The sequence below is a fragment of the Triturus cristatus genome, chromosome 8 (assembly GCF_964204655.1).
Source record: "Triturus cristatus chromosome 8, aTriCri1.1, whole genome shotgun sequence".
Classification (NCBI taxonomy): domain Eukaryota; kingdom Metazoa; phylum Chordata; class Amphibia; order Caudata; family Salamandridae; genus Triturus; species Triturus cristatus.
Genome location: NC_140591.1, coordinates 696,512,484 through 696,528,278, shown reverse-complemented (window position 1 = coordinate 696,528,278; position 15,795 = coordinate 696,512,484). Strand labels below are relative to the sequence as shown.

Genomic DNA, 15,795 nt, shown 5'->3' with positions numbered 1-15,795 from the left:
CAGGGGTGTCGACGTCAGTACTCACGCTCCGTTGACCTGGGGTAATCGTCTGGTCTTCTGAGTCCGAATCGTCGGCTTCGGAGACGCTGGGCTGTTCATCTCCTGTCTCTAGTTCCAGATCGTCGGTGCCTGCTTTGAAGATGTCTTCCGGCACCAAAACTGTTGATCTAGACATTTTGTGACGTCGAGCCTGGCGATCACGTAAAGTCTTCTTAGACCTGAAAGAGTCCCAGGCCTGGCAGTGTCGACTCTCATGTTCTGGCGAGAGACCGAGGTTGCAGACCTCGTGGAGATCTGTGTGTGGCGATTTAGCCCCACACTTGCATTTTTTAAATGGAGTCCTTTCCATATGCTGGTTGATGGCGCCGAACGGCCCATGCGGATGATCGGACTCTAAATTTTCTTTGGAACTGGATACGCGTCGAGAGAGATCGCGATCGAAACAATACCGTTGAGCGAGGAGAGTTTTGTGCGTCGAAGGGGAATCGAAACAACGTTAACCCGGAGCGCAGCAACTTACATCCGAACCCGATGGCGGAAAAACACAATCTAAGGATGGAGTCGATGCCCATGCGCACTACTAATCAAAGGAGGAGTCACCTATCTCGTGACTAAAAAGACTTCTACAATAACAAAGTGCAAACATCCGAGCCTAACACCAGATGGCGATCTCTGCAAAAGTATGCGATCTACAGCTCAAATTCCTCGAACAAGACATTTAGGCTGCGCATCCAGTTTCTCCAGAATATCCCAGAGTTTTACACGCGTAGCACTATCAAATGCTGACTTTAGGTCAATGAACATTAAATTCAGCAAGGCTTTTCTAATGTGGATGTAATATGTGGATAAGGAAATTCAGTCTATATGTGTGGTCGGGCGTGCTAATTTTCTTGCGGTTAACCAGCCTGGTAGTATGAAAGAATGGCATTATCGATAAGTCAGTTATTACTTTTATTTAGAACTATCTCGACAAACAGTTTCTGGGAGGCATCATCAAGCAAAAGGACTGGATGAATAGAATGTTCAAGGGGAGAGTGCAATCTTTTTTTCATTTATTTAAAAACAATTCTATTTATTCAATAAACTGGTTCAAGCTGAGCTCTTAGTCATGAGGCCGTTGGCTTTTCCTCAGCCAATACAGGGATTAGGAGTAGAAAACAGAGGCCCTAAACATTAACACTAGCTAGATAGAAAGAATAATAAAGTTTATCTTTGTTTGGTGCCTTGTCCATTTTTGGGCATAAAGAGCTAGATGTAGTTCATCTCAAAGCAATAAATCCGCATATGGGCATTCCTTCAGATTCCGGGAAGATCGCAAAATATGAGGCTCTCTGTGCTCTTCGCCGCCACATCCCAAGAATTAGAAAAGAGGGATAAGGATTAATATACTCAGAAACTACTGAGTATATTACTCTCAGGGCAAACCATTAGATCACTAGTTCTGTGACTCACTATTCGCCAGAATGCTCTGTCATTAGGATGCATTATTGAATCGGACAACGTTACATATTTATTAGTCATCCACTCTTGAGTCTTACTATTTATCAGGCTCGTGCAAAAAGACAGTCTTTAGCAAACCATACGAAAAGTTAAGTATTTGCAAAATGTCATATATAGTTTGGTTTAGTTTGAAACTATTTACAACTTCGACAATTTTGATCTGAATAGAAACTAAACAAGCTTCTCCAGAAGTAAAATTAAAGTCCCTCAATAATGGAAGCAACTGGACAAATAGTTTTAGGAGCAACATGGGTAGATCACGATTGTCCCCTACACCGGCAAGTTGGAGCTGGTGGTTGGCCATACTTTGTTCTTCTGTTATATGCACACAAGCGCTAGTTCAACGTTACATCAATACATTTTCAAACGGAACATGAAAGAAATATTTACCAAGGTTCCTTTTCAGAATATCTCAACATTTAGCCCCTTCCAGAATGGTTTTTATCCATGATAGGTAATGGCTCAACCTGACAAAGTTCCCAGCCAAGACAATATGGGGATGCTCACTGTATCTGTATCTTCCAAAAGCATCAGTATGAAATAGTGAAACAAAAGTGCATAACGTGAGCAGTTCTTTTCAGCTAATGGTTTGCGTTTAGTGATATTAAATACATTTATTTCAAAGCCTGAAGGAAAACTTTCAACCAGACGCCATACGTCTGGGCTACTCTTTTTAAAGATCTATCTTTACAGCTATGTTCAGTACTAATTTGTGTGGTTACATCAACAAAGGAACGATCCAAAGGCCAATTAGTTTCCTCAATACTATAAGTTATGTAGCCACATTTAAGAAACGGTAAGAGCCTATGTCTCTTGCAGTAAAGTAGGACTCATAATACCACATAATTAAAGCCATTACTGATCAAAGAGGTTCGTTAATATACAACTAGGATTCCAAATACATTTTTTTTTTATCATAATGTCATGCAGTAGACTACACATACACTTTCTCGCCTGCAACCACAGGCAGGCGGGGCAAATATAGACCAGAAAAAGGGTGCACAAACACAACAGCTCCATTCTCATCCCAGCCCTCCCATCCTTTAGTCCACAGACAGTACTCATTGCTATCTTTAGTCTGATATGTTCGCTTTCTTGTAGTATTTGTCCAGTTAAGTTTTGACTTGCTTAATTTTATGGTCAGTTGTTGATGTTTGGTTTATAATTCTCAAGACCCGTAGATTTTTCAGGCAGGTCAGCGATCTAAACTCATTCTCCGAGAAAGATAGTCATGGTTTGCATAGTGTTTTAAATTCATTCCTTATATGTTCCAATATCCCAGAAATCTTTTCTAATCCCATTAGCTTCCATAGCCGATGTAGCCAAGACCAGTGGTAAGGAGTCTTGCTCGTTGACCAATGTGCTATGATCTCATATTTGGAGGAATGACATAGTCTACCCATAGGGGAGCCCAATGGGTATGCCAACCTGGCTATTGGCTCCATTCTATATAGACAGGCACATCACTTATGACCCATGTATACCCCCTCAGTTACAATCAAATATACCTTCTTGGTAAGCAGGTAATCAGGTCATGTAGAATGTAAGTTAGAAGTTTATTGAAGAAGTTGTAGTTAGGACCCCATGCTATGACCCAATTTCTTTGCTAGATGCTCAGTGAAAGTCTTAGGCAGAGTTATTTTTGAAAACTTTGAAAATTGGGTAGCAGCCACACAAGGTCTTTCTGATCTTCAGTATGAGTTGCGTCCCGGCCAAGGAACAATAAAGCAGACCCTGAATTTATCCCTCATTGTGTAAAAGTACACAAAGGTCACTACATCACTACAACTCCGTAAGTCAGTGAATACCGAGGACCAGTCTCCTCATGCACTATTTGCTCTTCTAAACCTGTCGTCTTTCAGTTTCACAAAGGCAATGTTTACATGTTCCTATCTAAATAAAGGGACAACATAGCTTATTTAATCCAAGATTCTTGGAAGTCACGGATACGGGTCTCAGTACGGGTCAGCACCACACTAGAATGTAGTTGCCTAAATACAACTCATCGCATTAATGTTAAAAATTGAGGCCTTTGTATCACAATACTTTCCAACTTGGATAAACTAATGGAAAGCAAGGTTACATAAACTCAAAGTCAGAGAAATCCAATGAAACATGAATTTCAGCAAAGAATGGGACATTATACAAAAGTCCATTCACCTATTATACTGATAATACGACTAACTATTATGGTTAATACTACTTATCAAAAAATGTGAAGCACAATGTCTACAGACCAGGGGTCCAGAGAGAATTATCTCCAAGACCCTCATCCACGTATTCACCCCCAACAGTGTATGTTAACTCCATTGGGGTGATATCGTAGTCAATATCATAAGGTCTTTTTCATTTGAGTGTCCCGTTCTCAAAGTGAACTAATCCTCCTATCAGGAAAAGAACTATCCGAGTAGAGACAGTGGTGGAATGTGGTTTTAAAATTATCTCCTATACAAATAAAAATATTTATTTGTAAAAAATAGATAAAAAGGATAAGAATAAGGTTAAAAGGCTAGATGATGTGGTAAGGACAAATTACTGATCAAACACATCTGGTGAATCGGTCAACATGTTTCAGCCCTGTGTGGCCCACATGGGACCGGGGCTTTCATCAGGACCAAGAGGAATGGACTATCTACAATTTTAAGGTGATCCCCATAAGCATATTAACTTATGAATCTGGTGTCTATGCTGCAATGGCTCTTTTAACGTATCAGTGTTAAAGGCACAGTCTGTAGCCTTTCAAGAGGTAAGGTACCTCCTCATGGAATACGGGTAGATCTGAGATGGACTGCCTCCGTTCTTGTGATGAGTCATCCGTTGCGATTCTCCGTGTCTCTACCATTCCAGAGATAACACACACTGTGGGGGTGAATACGTGGATGAGGATCTTGGAAATAATCCTCTCTGGATGTGGTACTTACGATTGGAAGCAGAGTGAACCCTCTCAAGCTGCTTCTATCTCCCTCCCCCAATTTGTTGATTTTTACCATATTATTATTATCAGTCTCATTAATTCAGTCATAGAAATGACAACTGAATTTCAGAAATTAGTGGGGCATTCTAAAGAATTAAATTCACTTAGAGCATTGGTTCTTAACCTATGGTTTGGGGACCCCTCGGGGTTTGCAATGCCTACTCAGGGGGTCCGCGACTACGTTAAGGAATATGCTACTTACCAGTGTGCATCTGTTCTTGGCATGTAGAGCTGCAGATCTACACACTATGCATAGATCGCCATCTGGTTTTGGGCCCGGATGCTTGCACTTGTTTTTGTCCTGGAAAGTCTTTGGAAGTCACGAGATAGGTGACTCCTCCTTAGGATGCTAGTGCGCATGGGCATCAGCTCCATCCTCAGATTGTTTTTCGCCAGCAGGGAAATGATGGACCTTAGTAAGAAACAGGAAATATGCCCATGTATGGTGTATCTAAATAAGATCTTACTGAAACAGATAAAGGTAGCCGGGGAGGCGGGTGGGCGTGTGTAGATCTGCAGCTCTACATGCCAAGAACAGATGCATACTGGTAAGTAGCATATTCCGTTCGAGGCAGATGAGCTGCAGATTACACACTATGTATAGATTGTATAGCAGTACCCCTCCTTAGCGGTGACCACCAGTATCTGTTGCAGTAGTTTGAAATAGTGTTTTGAGTACAGCCTGGCCCACAGTAGCTTGTTGTTTTGTTTGCACGTCTACACAATAGTGTTTTGTGAATGTGTGCGGTGTAGACCATGTAGCTGCTCTGCAGATGTCATCTAAGGGAATGTTCCCTAAAAATGCCATTTAAGCCCCAATCTTTCGTGTAGAGTGGGCTTTAGGAGGAACAGTTAAAGTATGTTTCGCTTTGTGGTAACAAATTTGTATACATTTCACAATCCATCTAGCTATCCCCGATTTTGATATGGGGTTGCCTTTGTGGGGTGGTGAGAAAGACACGAAAAGTTGTTTTGTCTTGCGAAAGGGTTGTGTTCTCTCGATGTAGTATAGCAATGCTCTTTTAACATCTAAAGTATGAAGAGCTCTTTCTGCGACTGTCTGTGGTTGGGAGAAAAATACGGGCAACTCTACAGAGTGATTGAGATGGAAGGGAGAAATTACTTTAGGAAGGAATTTAGGATTTGTTCGGAGAACAACCTTATTATGATGGATTTGCAGAAAAGGTTCCTGAATAGTTAGTGCTTGTAGCTCACTAACTCGCCGTGGAGAGGTAATGGCCACTAGGTAAGCAACTTTCCATGTTAGGAATTGAAGCTCATATTTATGTAAAAGTTCAAAGGGAGGACCCATCAGATGTGTGAGAACGATGTTCAAATTCCACACAGGTGAAGGTGGTACTCTGGGAGGAATTATTCTTTTGAGGCCTTCCATAAAGGCTTTTATAGCAGGTACTCTGAAAAGTGATAGATGCTGTCTATTTTGTAGATATGCCGCTATGGCAGCAAGATGTAGCTTAATAGACGTATAGGCTAAGTTGCATCTTTGGAGGTTTAGTAAGTAACCTATGATGTGCTGGATAGACACGTCTAGGGGATTGATGTTATTGTTATGGCAATATATCACAAAACGTTTCCACTTGGCTGCATAACAGGCTCTAGTGGTGGGACGTCTAGCTTCTTTAATGACGTTCATACAGTCAGGAGTAAGGTTAAGGTAATCAAATTCTAAGACCTCAGGAGCCAGATCGCAAGGTTGAGCTGAGCTGGGACTGGGTGTCTGATCTCTCCACGGTTCTGGGTTAAGAGGCGTGGTGAGAGGTGTAACTTTTAGTGCGGTAGTACGGACAGTTCCAGCAATGTGGTGTACCACGGTTGTCTGGCCCAAGTTGGAGCAACTAGGATGAGAGTTAGTGAATGTTGCTGTAGTCGCAAATCTGCCTGACCAGTTCATCCATATCACATTGCCTTTGGACAATGGGTGTGGATATCTGGCGGCGAAGCTTGGGCATTTGGCGTTTTCGTGGGTGGCGAAGCGTTCTATCTGTGGTTGCCCCCACATTTGAAAGAATGGCTGAAGAACTTGCGGATGTAGTTCCCACTTGTGAATCTGTTGTGTTTGACGACTTAACAGATCGGCGATGGTGTTTTGGACTCCCGGGACATGTTGGGCTAGGAGAAATATATTCTGTGGTATAGCCCATCTCCATATGCTCTGTGCTAGGTGAGAGAGCTGCAGAAAGTAAGTCCCGCCTTGTTTCTGTATGTAGTACATGGCTGTCATGTTGTCTGTGCGGACTAAGACAGCTTTGCCTGATATTTGCTTTTGGAATGCTTTTAAGGCTAAGAATATGGCTAGTAACTCCAGGTGGTTGATGTGGAGTAACTTTTGTTGAGGTGTCCATTTGCCCTGCATGGTGTGATATGATAGGTGAGCTCCCCATCCGGAGAGCGATGCGTCAGCTGTCGTGACAATTTGCGGACTGGCTCTATGAACGGTCGCCCTTTGGAAAGGTTCTTGGTGTTCCACCACTGCAGAGAGCGATGCGTGCGACCGTCTACCAACACCAGATCTGTTATCTGACCTTGAGCCTGGTTCCATTAAGCACTCTTGTAGCGGACGCATCTGGAGTCTTGCGTGAGGCACTATAAATATGCAAGAGGCCATCATCCCTATGAGTTGCATGAACACTCGAGCTGGAAGGGAGTGTTGAGGTTGAAATTTGGGGAGGAGAGCCTGCATGCTTGCTATCCTAACTGGAGTGGGATAGGCTAGCGCTTTCGAGGTGTCTATGGTGGCACCGAGGTATTGTTTTGTGTGGGATGGTTGGAGATGAGACTTGGTGTGGTTTACTGTGAACCCCAGGTCGAGGAGTTGGATAGTCGCGCGAGTGTGGTGTACACACTGGTTGTATGAGCTGGCTTTTATGAGCCAGTCGTCGAGATATGGGAAGACGTGAATTTGCGGTCTTCTTAAGTGGGCTGCTACTACCGCAAGGCACTTGGTGAATACCCTTGGTGCTGTTGTGATTCCAAACGGGAGTACTTTGAATTGATAGTGCTGCCCGTCCACTACAAACCTGAGATACTTCCTGTGAGCTGCGTGAATGGGAATATGGAAGTAGGCGTCCTTGAGATCTATGGTAGCAAGGAAGTCGCCTTGTTAAAGAAGAGGAAGGACCAGCTGAAGTGTATGTATAGGTTTAGGGGTCTGAGATCTAAAATAGGTCTCAGAGAGCCGTCCTTCTTTGGTATGAGAAAATATAGGGAGTAGACTCCCGTGTTTTGTTGGCGCAGGGGAACCAGTTCTATCGCATTTTTTTGTAGAAGGGAGATTACCTCCTGCTTTAGCAGAGATAGATGTTCTTGTGAAATTGGACACTGTTTGGGTGGTATGTTTGGGGGGGGTTGAGGTGAGTTTGAGACAGTAACCTGTTTGAACTAACTGTCGCACCCACCTGTCTGTGGTGATGTTGGTCCAGACAGGAAGGAACTGTTGTAGTCTTCCCCCGACAGGAGTGGAATGGTCCGGGGGAAGCGGAGGGAAGTCATTGGGTAGGGGTGGAGGCAGAGCAGATGTTGTTAGTCTTGCCTCTGCCCCTGTTATTGTTGCTCTGTACCCTCCTCTCTGGTAACCTCTGGGGAAGGTTGACTGGGTGGAAGCCTTGTAAGAGCTGGAAGGGTTGTCTGATGAGTATCCTCTGGAGTTACCTCTGTAGGAGGATCAACGAAAAGAACATCTGGGAGCTTGCGATTGCAAGGCTCCCATTGATTTGGCTGTGTCTGTGTCCTTTTTCATTTTCTCCAGGGAGGAGTCTACATCAGGGCCAAAGAGGTGCTGTTGGTCGAATGGCTGGTTCAGGATCGAACTTTGTACCTCAGGCTTAAAGCCTGAAATGCGTAGCCAAGCGTGCCTACGCAAAAGCACACTGGTATTTACAGCTCTGGAGGCGGCAACTGCCACATCAAGAGCGCAACAAATGGAGGTATTGGTGATTAGTTTACCCTCCTGTATGAGGTCGTTGGTTTTGTTTTTATATTTGTCCGGGAGGTGTTGTAATAGGGACTCTAACTCGTCATAATGTGCCCTATTATATCTGGCTAGCAGGGCCTGAGTGTTGGCGATGCGCCATATGTTAGCCACTTGTGAAGCTGTCCTCTTGCCGGAGGCGTCCAAGAGTTTAGACTCTTTATCGGATGGGGCTGCGTCACCTGATGTTTGAGAGTTAGCTCTCTTCCTGGCATTTGATACCACCATGGAGTCTAATGGAACAGGGCCCTTAATGTAAGGTGGGTCTGTAGAGGTAGCTTTGTATTTCTTTTCTATGCGAGGGTTGATGACCCGAGCCCTAACAGGGTCTTTGAATATATCAGGAGCATGCTTAATAACCCCTTTGAGCATGGGTAAAGTAGATGCTGACCTTTGTGTGGTGTCAAAAGTGTCCAACAAGAAATCCTCCTCAACAGAGTCTGTGTGTGGGTCGACCCCGTGGTACTGAGCAGCTCGTTGTACGAGCTGATTAAAGCCCATGGTGTCCTTTGGTGGGGAAGGCCTGGAGGGGTAGATGTCGTCTTGCGGGAGATTTGGGACATCTGGTGTACTATAGTCATCCCAAGGGTCAGGGGAACCAGGTGGGCTGGATTCCCCTATTGGCACATCGTCCGCACTCCCCCCTGTGTCAGAGGTGTCATCATCGTCTACTGGTGTAGGAGATGGTGTAGGAGAGTGGGGTGGTGGGGAAGGGGAGGAGGGGGTAGAGAAGGTGGTGGAGGAGGAGGAGGTGGAGAAGGTACTAAGAGGGGATGTGACAATGTCCCTCTTTTTAGGTGGTGAAGCAGGTGTAGGCTTGTCCAGTGGTCTTTTCCTGGAGCTTAGTGTCAAATGACCAGTTTTAGGGTCTTTAACCAGAGTTTTTTGTGCAGGATGTGGTCGAAAAAGCTCTTCTGATGAATCTTGGTTTTTCGGCGCAGAGTGTTTCGGTTCCGAGGAATTTAGGCGTCGACTCCGGAGTGCCCTTGGGTTTGGACTCGTGTTTTACAGTCTCTCTCAATGTTTTTTGGGTTCCAATGATTTTTTCGGCTCCGAAGATTATGTGTCCAAACTATTGGGGAGTGGCTTCTTGGTGGGCTCCGAGTGTTTTTTCGGTGCCGGCGAGTCGGTGCTTGTTGTTTTCGGTGTCAAGAGTTTTGAGGTGGAAGCAGCCGACACGGATGAGGAGGGTGGTTTCTTTTTCGGTGCCGAAGATTGAGTTTCGGCACCGGACGTAGGCTGGCTCGAGCCAGAGTCGCCTGAAGGCTTGGTGGGCTTCTTTGCCGGGCCCGAGGGTGGGGCGTGGGAAGCGGTGTGACGGTGTGCACCTGAGCCTGAAGGCGAAGGTGTGACCGAAGCCTTTTTTGTATGGAGGGGGTCGGGTCGACGCATTTACTTACGACCCTCTGCGCCAGAGTGATTTCTTCGACTGAATCATCGGCTTCGTAAGAGCTGACAAGGCCTTCTTCAATCCGCTTCGGCTCCGGTACATCGACGCCCTCTTGGAAGATGTAGTCGGGGATTGCTGTCGACGAGCGAGCCATGGTCCTCAGAGCTCGCCGATCCCGAATGGTCTTCTTGGAGCGGAAAGAGGCACAAGCTGGACAGTCTCTGGCCTCGTGCTTCGGTGACAAGCAGAGGTTACACACCTTGTGCAGATCGGTGTGGGGAAACTTCGACCCACAATGAGGACATTTTTTGAATGACGTCCTTTCCATGAGCCAGATGCTAAGGCCCAGGTAGGCCCGAAGGCCTTAGTTGACGACCGGAATCGAAGACTTCGACTTGGAGAGATGCGCGACAAGAAGGGTGCGCGATCGAGACAGTACCGTAGAAAGGGTGAAGGATTGCGCGTCGAAATGGTAACGGTTCCGAACTGGAGCGCGAGAAACACATCCGAGCCCGATGGCGGAAAAAAACAGTCTGAGGATGGAGCCGATGCCCATGCGCACTAGCATCCTAAGGAGGAGTCCCCTATCTCGTGACTTCCAAAGACTTTCCAGGACAAAAACAAGTGCAAACATCCGGGCCCAACACCAGATGGCGATCTATGCATAGTGTGTATTCCGCAGCTCATATGCCTCGAACATAATATTAACAAGTTAATACAGTGTGTATAGAAAAAGAAGCAAAAGGAAAATAGATTTTTAAAAAAATTTTAAAACGTTCCATACATGTGAAGGAATTGAAAATTGGAGACTAAACATTAAGTTGGTGTCCTTATATTGATTTCTGGGAGCAGTGCAAATTCATCAAACAGAATGAAGTATGGACTATGAGATGCCTCCATTGAATTTAGAAAAGTCCCGAACTTCGCATTAAAAAAATGGATTTTCATATTTGTTTCTGAATTAAATAAACAATGTTCTAATTTCTGTATTTGTGTGTATTGTTTTGAGGTTCAAATAGTCAAAATGTCTCTTTGAATCATCAGTCACCTAATGAAAGGCCCAACTTTCGATATCTATGTCTAATGTGACTACTTCACTACAGACGCAGGGAATGGTATCCATCCTATGAACTAAATTACTTCCATCAAGTTACCGAATAAAAGACCTGCCAGAGGAGATTTCTCTTCAGAGGGGATGTCCTTCTTAGATAGACACAATTAATTTTAAACTGCTGTCAAGATATAGCCTATATTGAATGTGAAAACAGGTTTATACAAAAAGACTGAAAAAGGAACAAATTTAAATTGTGTGATTCCACTGCCAAAGCGCGACAATCTTCTTCCATATTTTCATGATATACTCACTTCGAATTTGCTTCAAAACAGGTTTCAAAAGGTCAAGCCAGACCTAAAAATGAACAGAAAATACAAGTTATTTCTAAATTTACACGTTTATATGAGTACTGTAAGGCTTCTCATTCTTGAATTGTGCCGATAAAATGCAAGTGGATCCATATAAACAGGCTTTGCAGGCGGCATTTAATATCTAGAACTTGTTTTGGGGGCGGTCTTTGATGTTATTAAGGCGAGGGATGATTTTGTTTGACCTGTCTTTAAATGCAGGCAGAGGAGTGTTTGTTCGTTATGTCTCAGTTTAGAGGTCACGGTTCTTTCTTAGGAGGATGTGGAATATTAGGGTTTTGAAGCATTTAGCTGTTAGATCTTTCCTTTGGTGGTTCAGTTGTATTATCAAAGCAAGTGCCCTATTGTGAAGATTAAAATTTGCACTGAATATAGCAGGGACATGCCTCCAAGGCAGAGACTTGTTTATGCAGTGGGCATGCTGACGTCAGTGAAACGAGACTGCTGCCTGTTACAGCGAGGTTTGTGATGTGCGGAAGTATTTGCCTTTTCATGCGCGATTTGTATTCTGTGCAAATATCATGAAGGATAGACCACGTGTGTAGAGGCTCAAGTGGCCTAGTTCAGTTGGGGAGTGTAGAAAAGTCATGTGGCTTAGAGGAGGCTAAGGAATACATGTCTGAAATCATTTGGTTTGAGGTGGTCTTTGGAAAAACGAAAAAGGTATGGATTTGTATATGGTTTGTTTCTACTTTCATTATGTGAATGTTGGGATTTTTTATGAGCTTATATTTTAGGACTGACTGAAATACCAATGCTGGTCCATCACCGCTATTTGTGGTTTAATTGATTATGTCTTCCCAGCGGTGCCGGAGGAGGGAAAAGACCACATTAAATGCACAACTAACCAGATCTGAGGACTAGGAGTAGGTCAATTGAGGGATGTCATGTCTATGATGCCAGCAGTGGATATTTCACAAACCGGAGTGGATATAAAGTTCATCAAAAGGGAGTTGAAGATTGTGATAAAAGCGTGGGTTGTGGTTAGGGGTGTACATGGCTGATTTTTTAGAATCCGGGTCGATAATGATGGTGCAGGAGAGTGACAGGAAGTAATTATTGACAGCATATTTAGAGTTAGGTAACAGGGATGTGTTATCCATGTTTGGGACCAGAAAGAGTATTTTGTAGCATACTAGAACTTATAGTCATGATGCGCTTTTTATTCTAGCCTTATTTAGTGGCAAAAGTATCCAATTACATTTTAAAATCACACATGAAGTCAAAGTTTTTTCTCCGTAAGCATCTACATGCAATCAATTCTTACCACATTATAATGAAGAACTTGCACATCATGCATTTCAGATGACCTGTCTGGCTAAGGGTGCCCTAAGGTCAAAGGCTGGATGTGCTTGCAGTCCCTCCCATTATCATTATTAGTAGTGTTTTGTCTTGGACCTTTCTACAAAGGTCTACTATTGATACTGATTACTATAACATGCTTACTTTATGCACTACATTGTCAAAATGGCTGCCATGCATGAGAATGTCGATAATTTCACCTAACCCAAAGAAAGCGGAGCGCATACAGCTTATAAACTAAGACTGATAAACAAATAGGTTTCATGTTAAACACGTAAAGCTGTTTTTTTTTTTGTTTTTTTTTTGTTTTTAAAGAAACCTTTATTGGACTTCAAGGAGTTACAAACATGGGCCTACAACCCTTTGGGCCGGCCGCTAAGTAGCATGAGACGTATCATTCACCGTATACAAATTGGTCAATCCGGGGAGCTCGTCAGTCCATCATCGCACCCCATGAAGGCAGGAGCAACAGTTGAGTGACAATATTAGATACGGTTTCAGTTTTCAATTTAAAATTAAGAAACATTACACACAAACAAGGCAATAGACATTGTAAATAGCAGGACGCGCTCCCCGGGGTAGGGAGTCAATGATCAGCGGCAGAGAAGGGAGGGGGGCACGGGAGCAGAGGAAAAAACAAACTAACACACTCGTAACTTAACAGACGAGGAATGCTCGGCTAGGGGGACGAAGAGGCATCCAGTACAACAGCCAGTGGAGGGGCACAGATATCTCCGCGATAAGCGTTCCACGGACCCCACACCCCAGTCCATTTCCGCGGCTTGCCTCTCGCTACATACATCGTCTTTTCCCTAAACATGCACCAATCCATATTCTCCTTCCACACCGAGACCGTGGGCGGCCTCTGGGAACCCCATAACTGGGCAATGTTACGTTTGGCCACCATATTTCCCAGAGTCACCCACCGCGTCTGTGCCACATTATAATCGTTTGGCTCCCACACGTTCAGCAGGCATCTCCTAGCCTCTGGAAGCAGCGCAACGTGAGTGACTTCTTCCATTACCGCATGCACCCGACGCCAAAAGAGCGCCACCTCAGGGCATTCCCATATAACGTGAAGGAAAGTACCCAGCGAACCACAGCCACGCTTACACATCCCATCCACGGAGAAACCCATGCGCATCAGGCGGGGACCAGTGACGTACACTCGATGGAGTATCTTTAGTTGTACGAACCGAAGGCGGGCCGGAATTGCCACCTCCCGCGGGGAGGCTATTGCCGAGACCCAGTCCTCATCATCTATTTCCAAACCGTCAGCCACCCAGATCTCCCTCAAGCGGGTCAACAGATCCGCCCGATCGTTGATAAGCTTTTTATAGATCAAGGAGATTGTGCTGTCAGGCACGTAGCCATCGAGCACCCTATCCTCCAGCGGGGAATGTTCCGGGATAGCGGTGGCATCAGGGAAAACCGAGCACAATGCATGACGGACCTGGGCATATCGGAAATACTCCCTATCGTTTAGCTTATATTCCGCTTTCAGCATTTCAAACGTTTTAAACTCCCCTTTCACCCAGAGGTCACTCACCTTACATATGCCAATCATATCCCATTTCTCAAACCCTTTGGTTTTCCACAAACAGCCCAGCCTTTCCGAAGCATACAGTGGAGTCGCTCGAGTCAGGCGGTCCTTCCAACCCATCGCAGCATTAGCAGCATGCCACACCCGTACCGCTATCCTTGTTGGGCCTGTCAATTGCACCCCAGGAGACTTCGAATAGAGTGCTCTATTATAGTCCCCCCCAGGCAATAGCATTTTATCCATCTCGAACGCCGGGTTCAGGGCCTGCCCGTACATCCCGTGGTTCACCGCCGCCAATTGGGACGCCCAATAATAACGCTTGATATCAGGGAGTGCGATACCTCTATCATACCAAGGGAGTGTCAGTTTTGTGAGAGCGATTCAGGGTTGCCCGTCCCAGAACAACCTCCTCTGCAGGCTCTCCACCTCACGGAAATAGCGGGCCGGTATGACGTCGAGTGTATTTTGCAGTGCATACAGGAATCGCGGCAGCGACATCATTTTAAACAACGCCGCGCGCCCGAGCGGCGAAAGCGGAAGCCGTCGCCACCTCGAGACGTCGGCCCTCAGTCGTTGGAGTGGGGGGGAGTAGGTTCCGCTCATAGCGGGCCACAGGGTCCAAAGTTATGAACACTCCCAGGTATTTAAACCCTGACAGCGCAATCTGGATAGGGCAGCCACGCGGAAGGAGAGGAGCGTCCCCAGAGAGAACATAGACGCATGACTTGGCCCAGTTAATGACCAAGCCGGAGTTGCGACCAAATGAGTTCAGAACATCTACCAGTACTATCAAAGACTGCCGGGGAGATGTGAGGTACAGGAGAATGTCGTCCGCATAAAGAGAAATGCGGTCCTCAAATTCAGGCGTCCACTTAATGCCGCGCAATGAGGGCTCCCATCGTAACCAGGCAGCCAGAGGTTCCAAGGCAAGTGCAAAAAGGAGAGGTGACAGCGGGCAACCCTGCCGCGTGCCTCTTCCCAACCCGAAGGGCGCCGACACTCTGCCATTCACGACTACCTGAGCCAACGGTTCCTCATACAGCAACCTCACCCAACCGATAAACCCGGGGCCAAAACCAAATTTCACAAGCGCCGCCCAAAGATATGGCCATTCTAGGGTATCGAACGCCATAGTGGCATTCAAGGACGCCAAAACGGCCGGTTCACGTATGTACTCCGCTCTGGCGAGCACTCCATGAAGACGCCTCAGGTTCAGGGCCGTATTACGGTGGGGTATGAAACCGGACTGGTCCGGATGGATCAAGTCGCCGACGACCCCAACCAGACGGTTAGCTAAAACCTTAGCAAGAATTTTAGGCTCAGCATTTAATAAAGAGATGGGCCTGTAAGAAATACACTGATCCCGCGGCTTCCCCTCCTTGTGAATCACGACTATGGTAGCGAGACGCTGATCATAGGGGAGGGAGCCCACGTCACGTGCCTCAAGAAACATGTCGCAGAGATGAGGCGCCATCTTGTCTGGGCGCAGTTTATACAGTTCAATGGGAAGGCCGTTGGGACCCATGGCCTTGCCAGAAGCGATCGAGCGAATGGCCAAAGCAATCTCGTCGGGCGACAACGTCGCATCCATCAGTGCCCTATCCGCCTCTGACAAAGACGGCAACACTATATCTCTCAGCAACAGATGAGAGTCATCCTCAAGACCATTCGAGACT

The 15,795-nt window shown here is 45.6% G+C and overlaps 1 protein-coding gene across 6 annotated transcripts in view; it reads right to left on the bottom strand.

Annotated features, from left to right (window-relative positions):
- The window catches only part of FARP1 (FERM, ARH/RhoGEF and pleckstrin domain protein 1), a 581,296-nt gene that overhangs the window by 301,813 nt on the left and 263,688 nt on the right, over positions 1-15,795 (bottom strand). For all 6 annotated transcript variants that reach the window (XM_085622106.1, XM_085622108.1, XM_085622109.1 and 3 more), the window contains exon 4: positions 11,218-11,260. In XM_085622106.1, the coding sequence (XP_085478232.1) occupies positions 11,218-11,260 (43 nt within the window). The remainder of the gene's footprint in view (positions 1-11,217; positions 11,261-15,795) is intronic.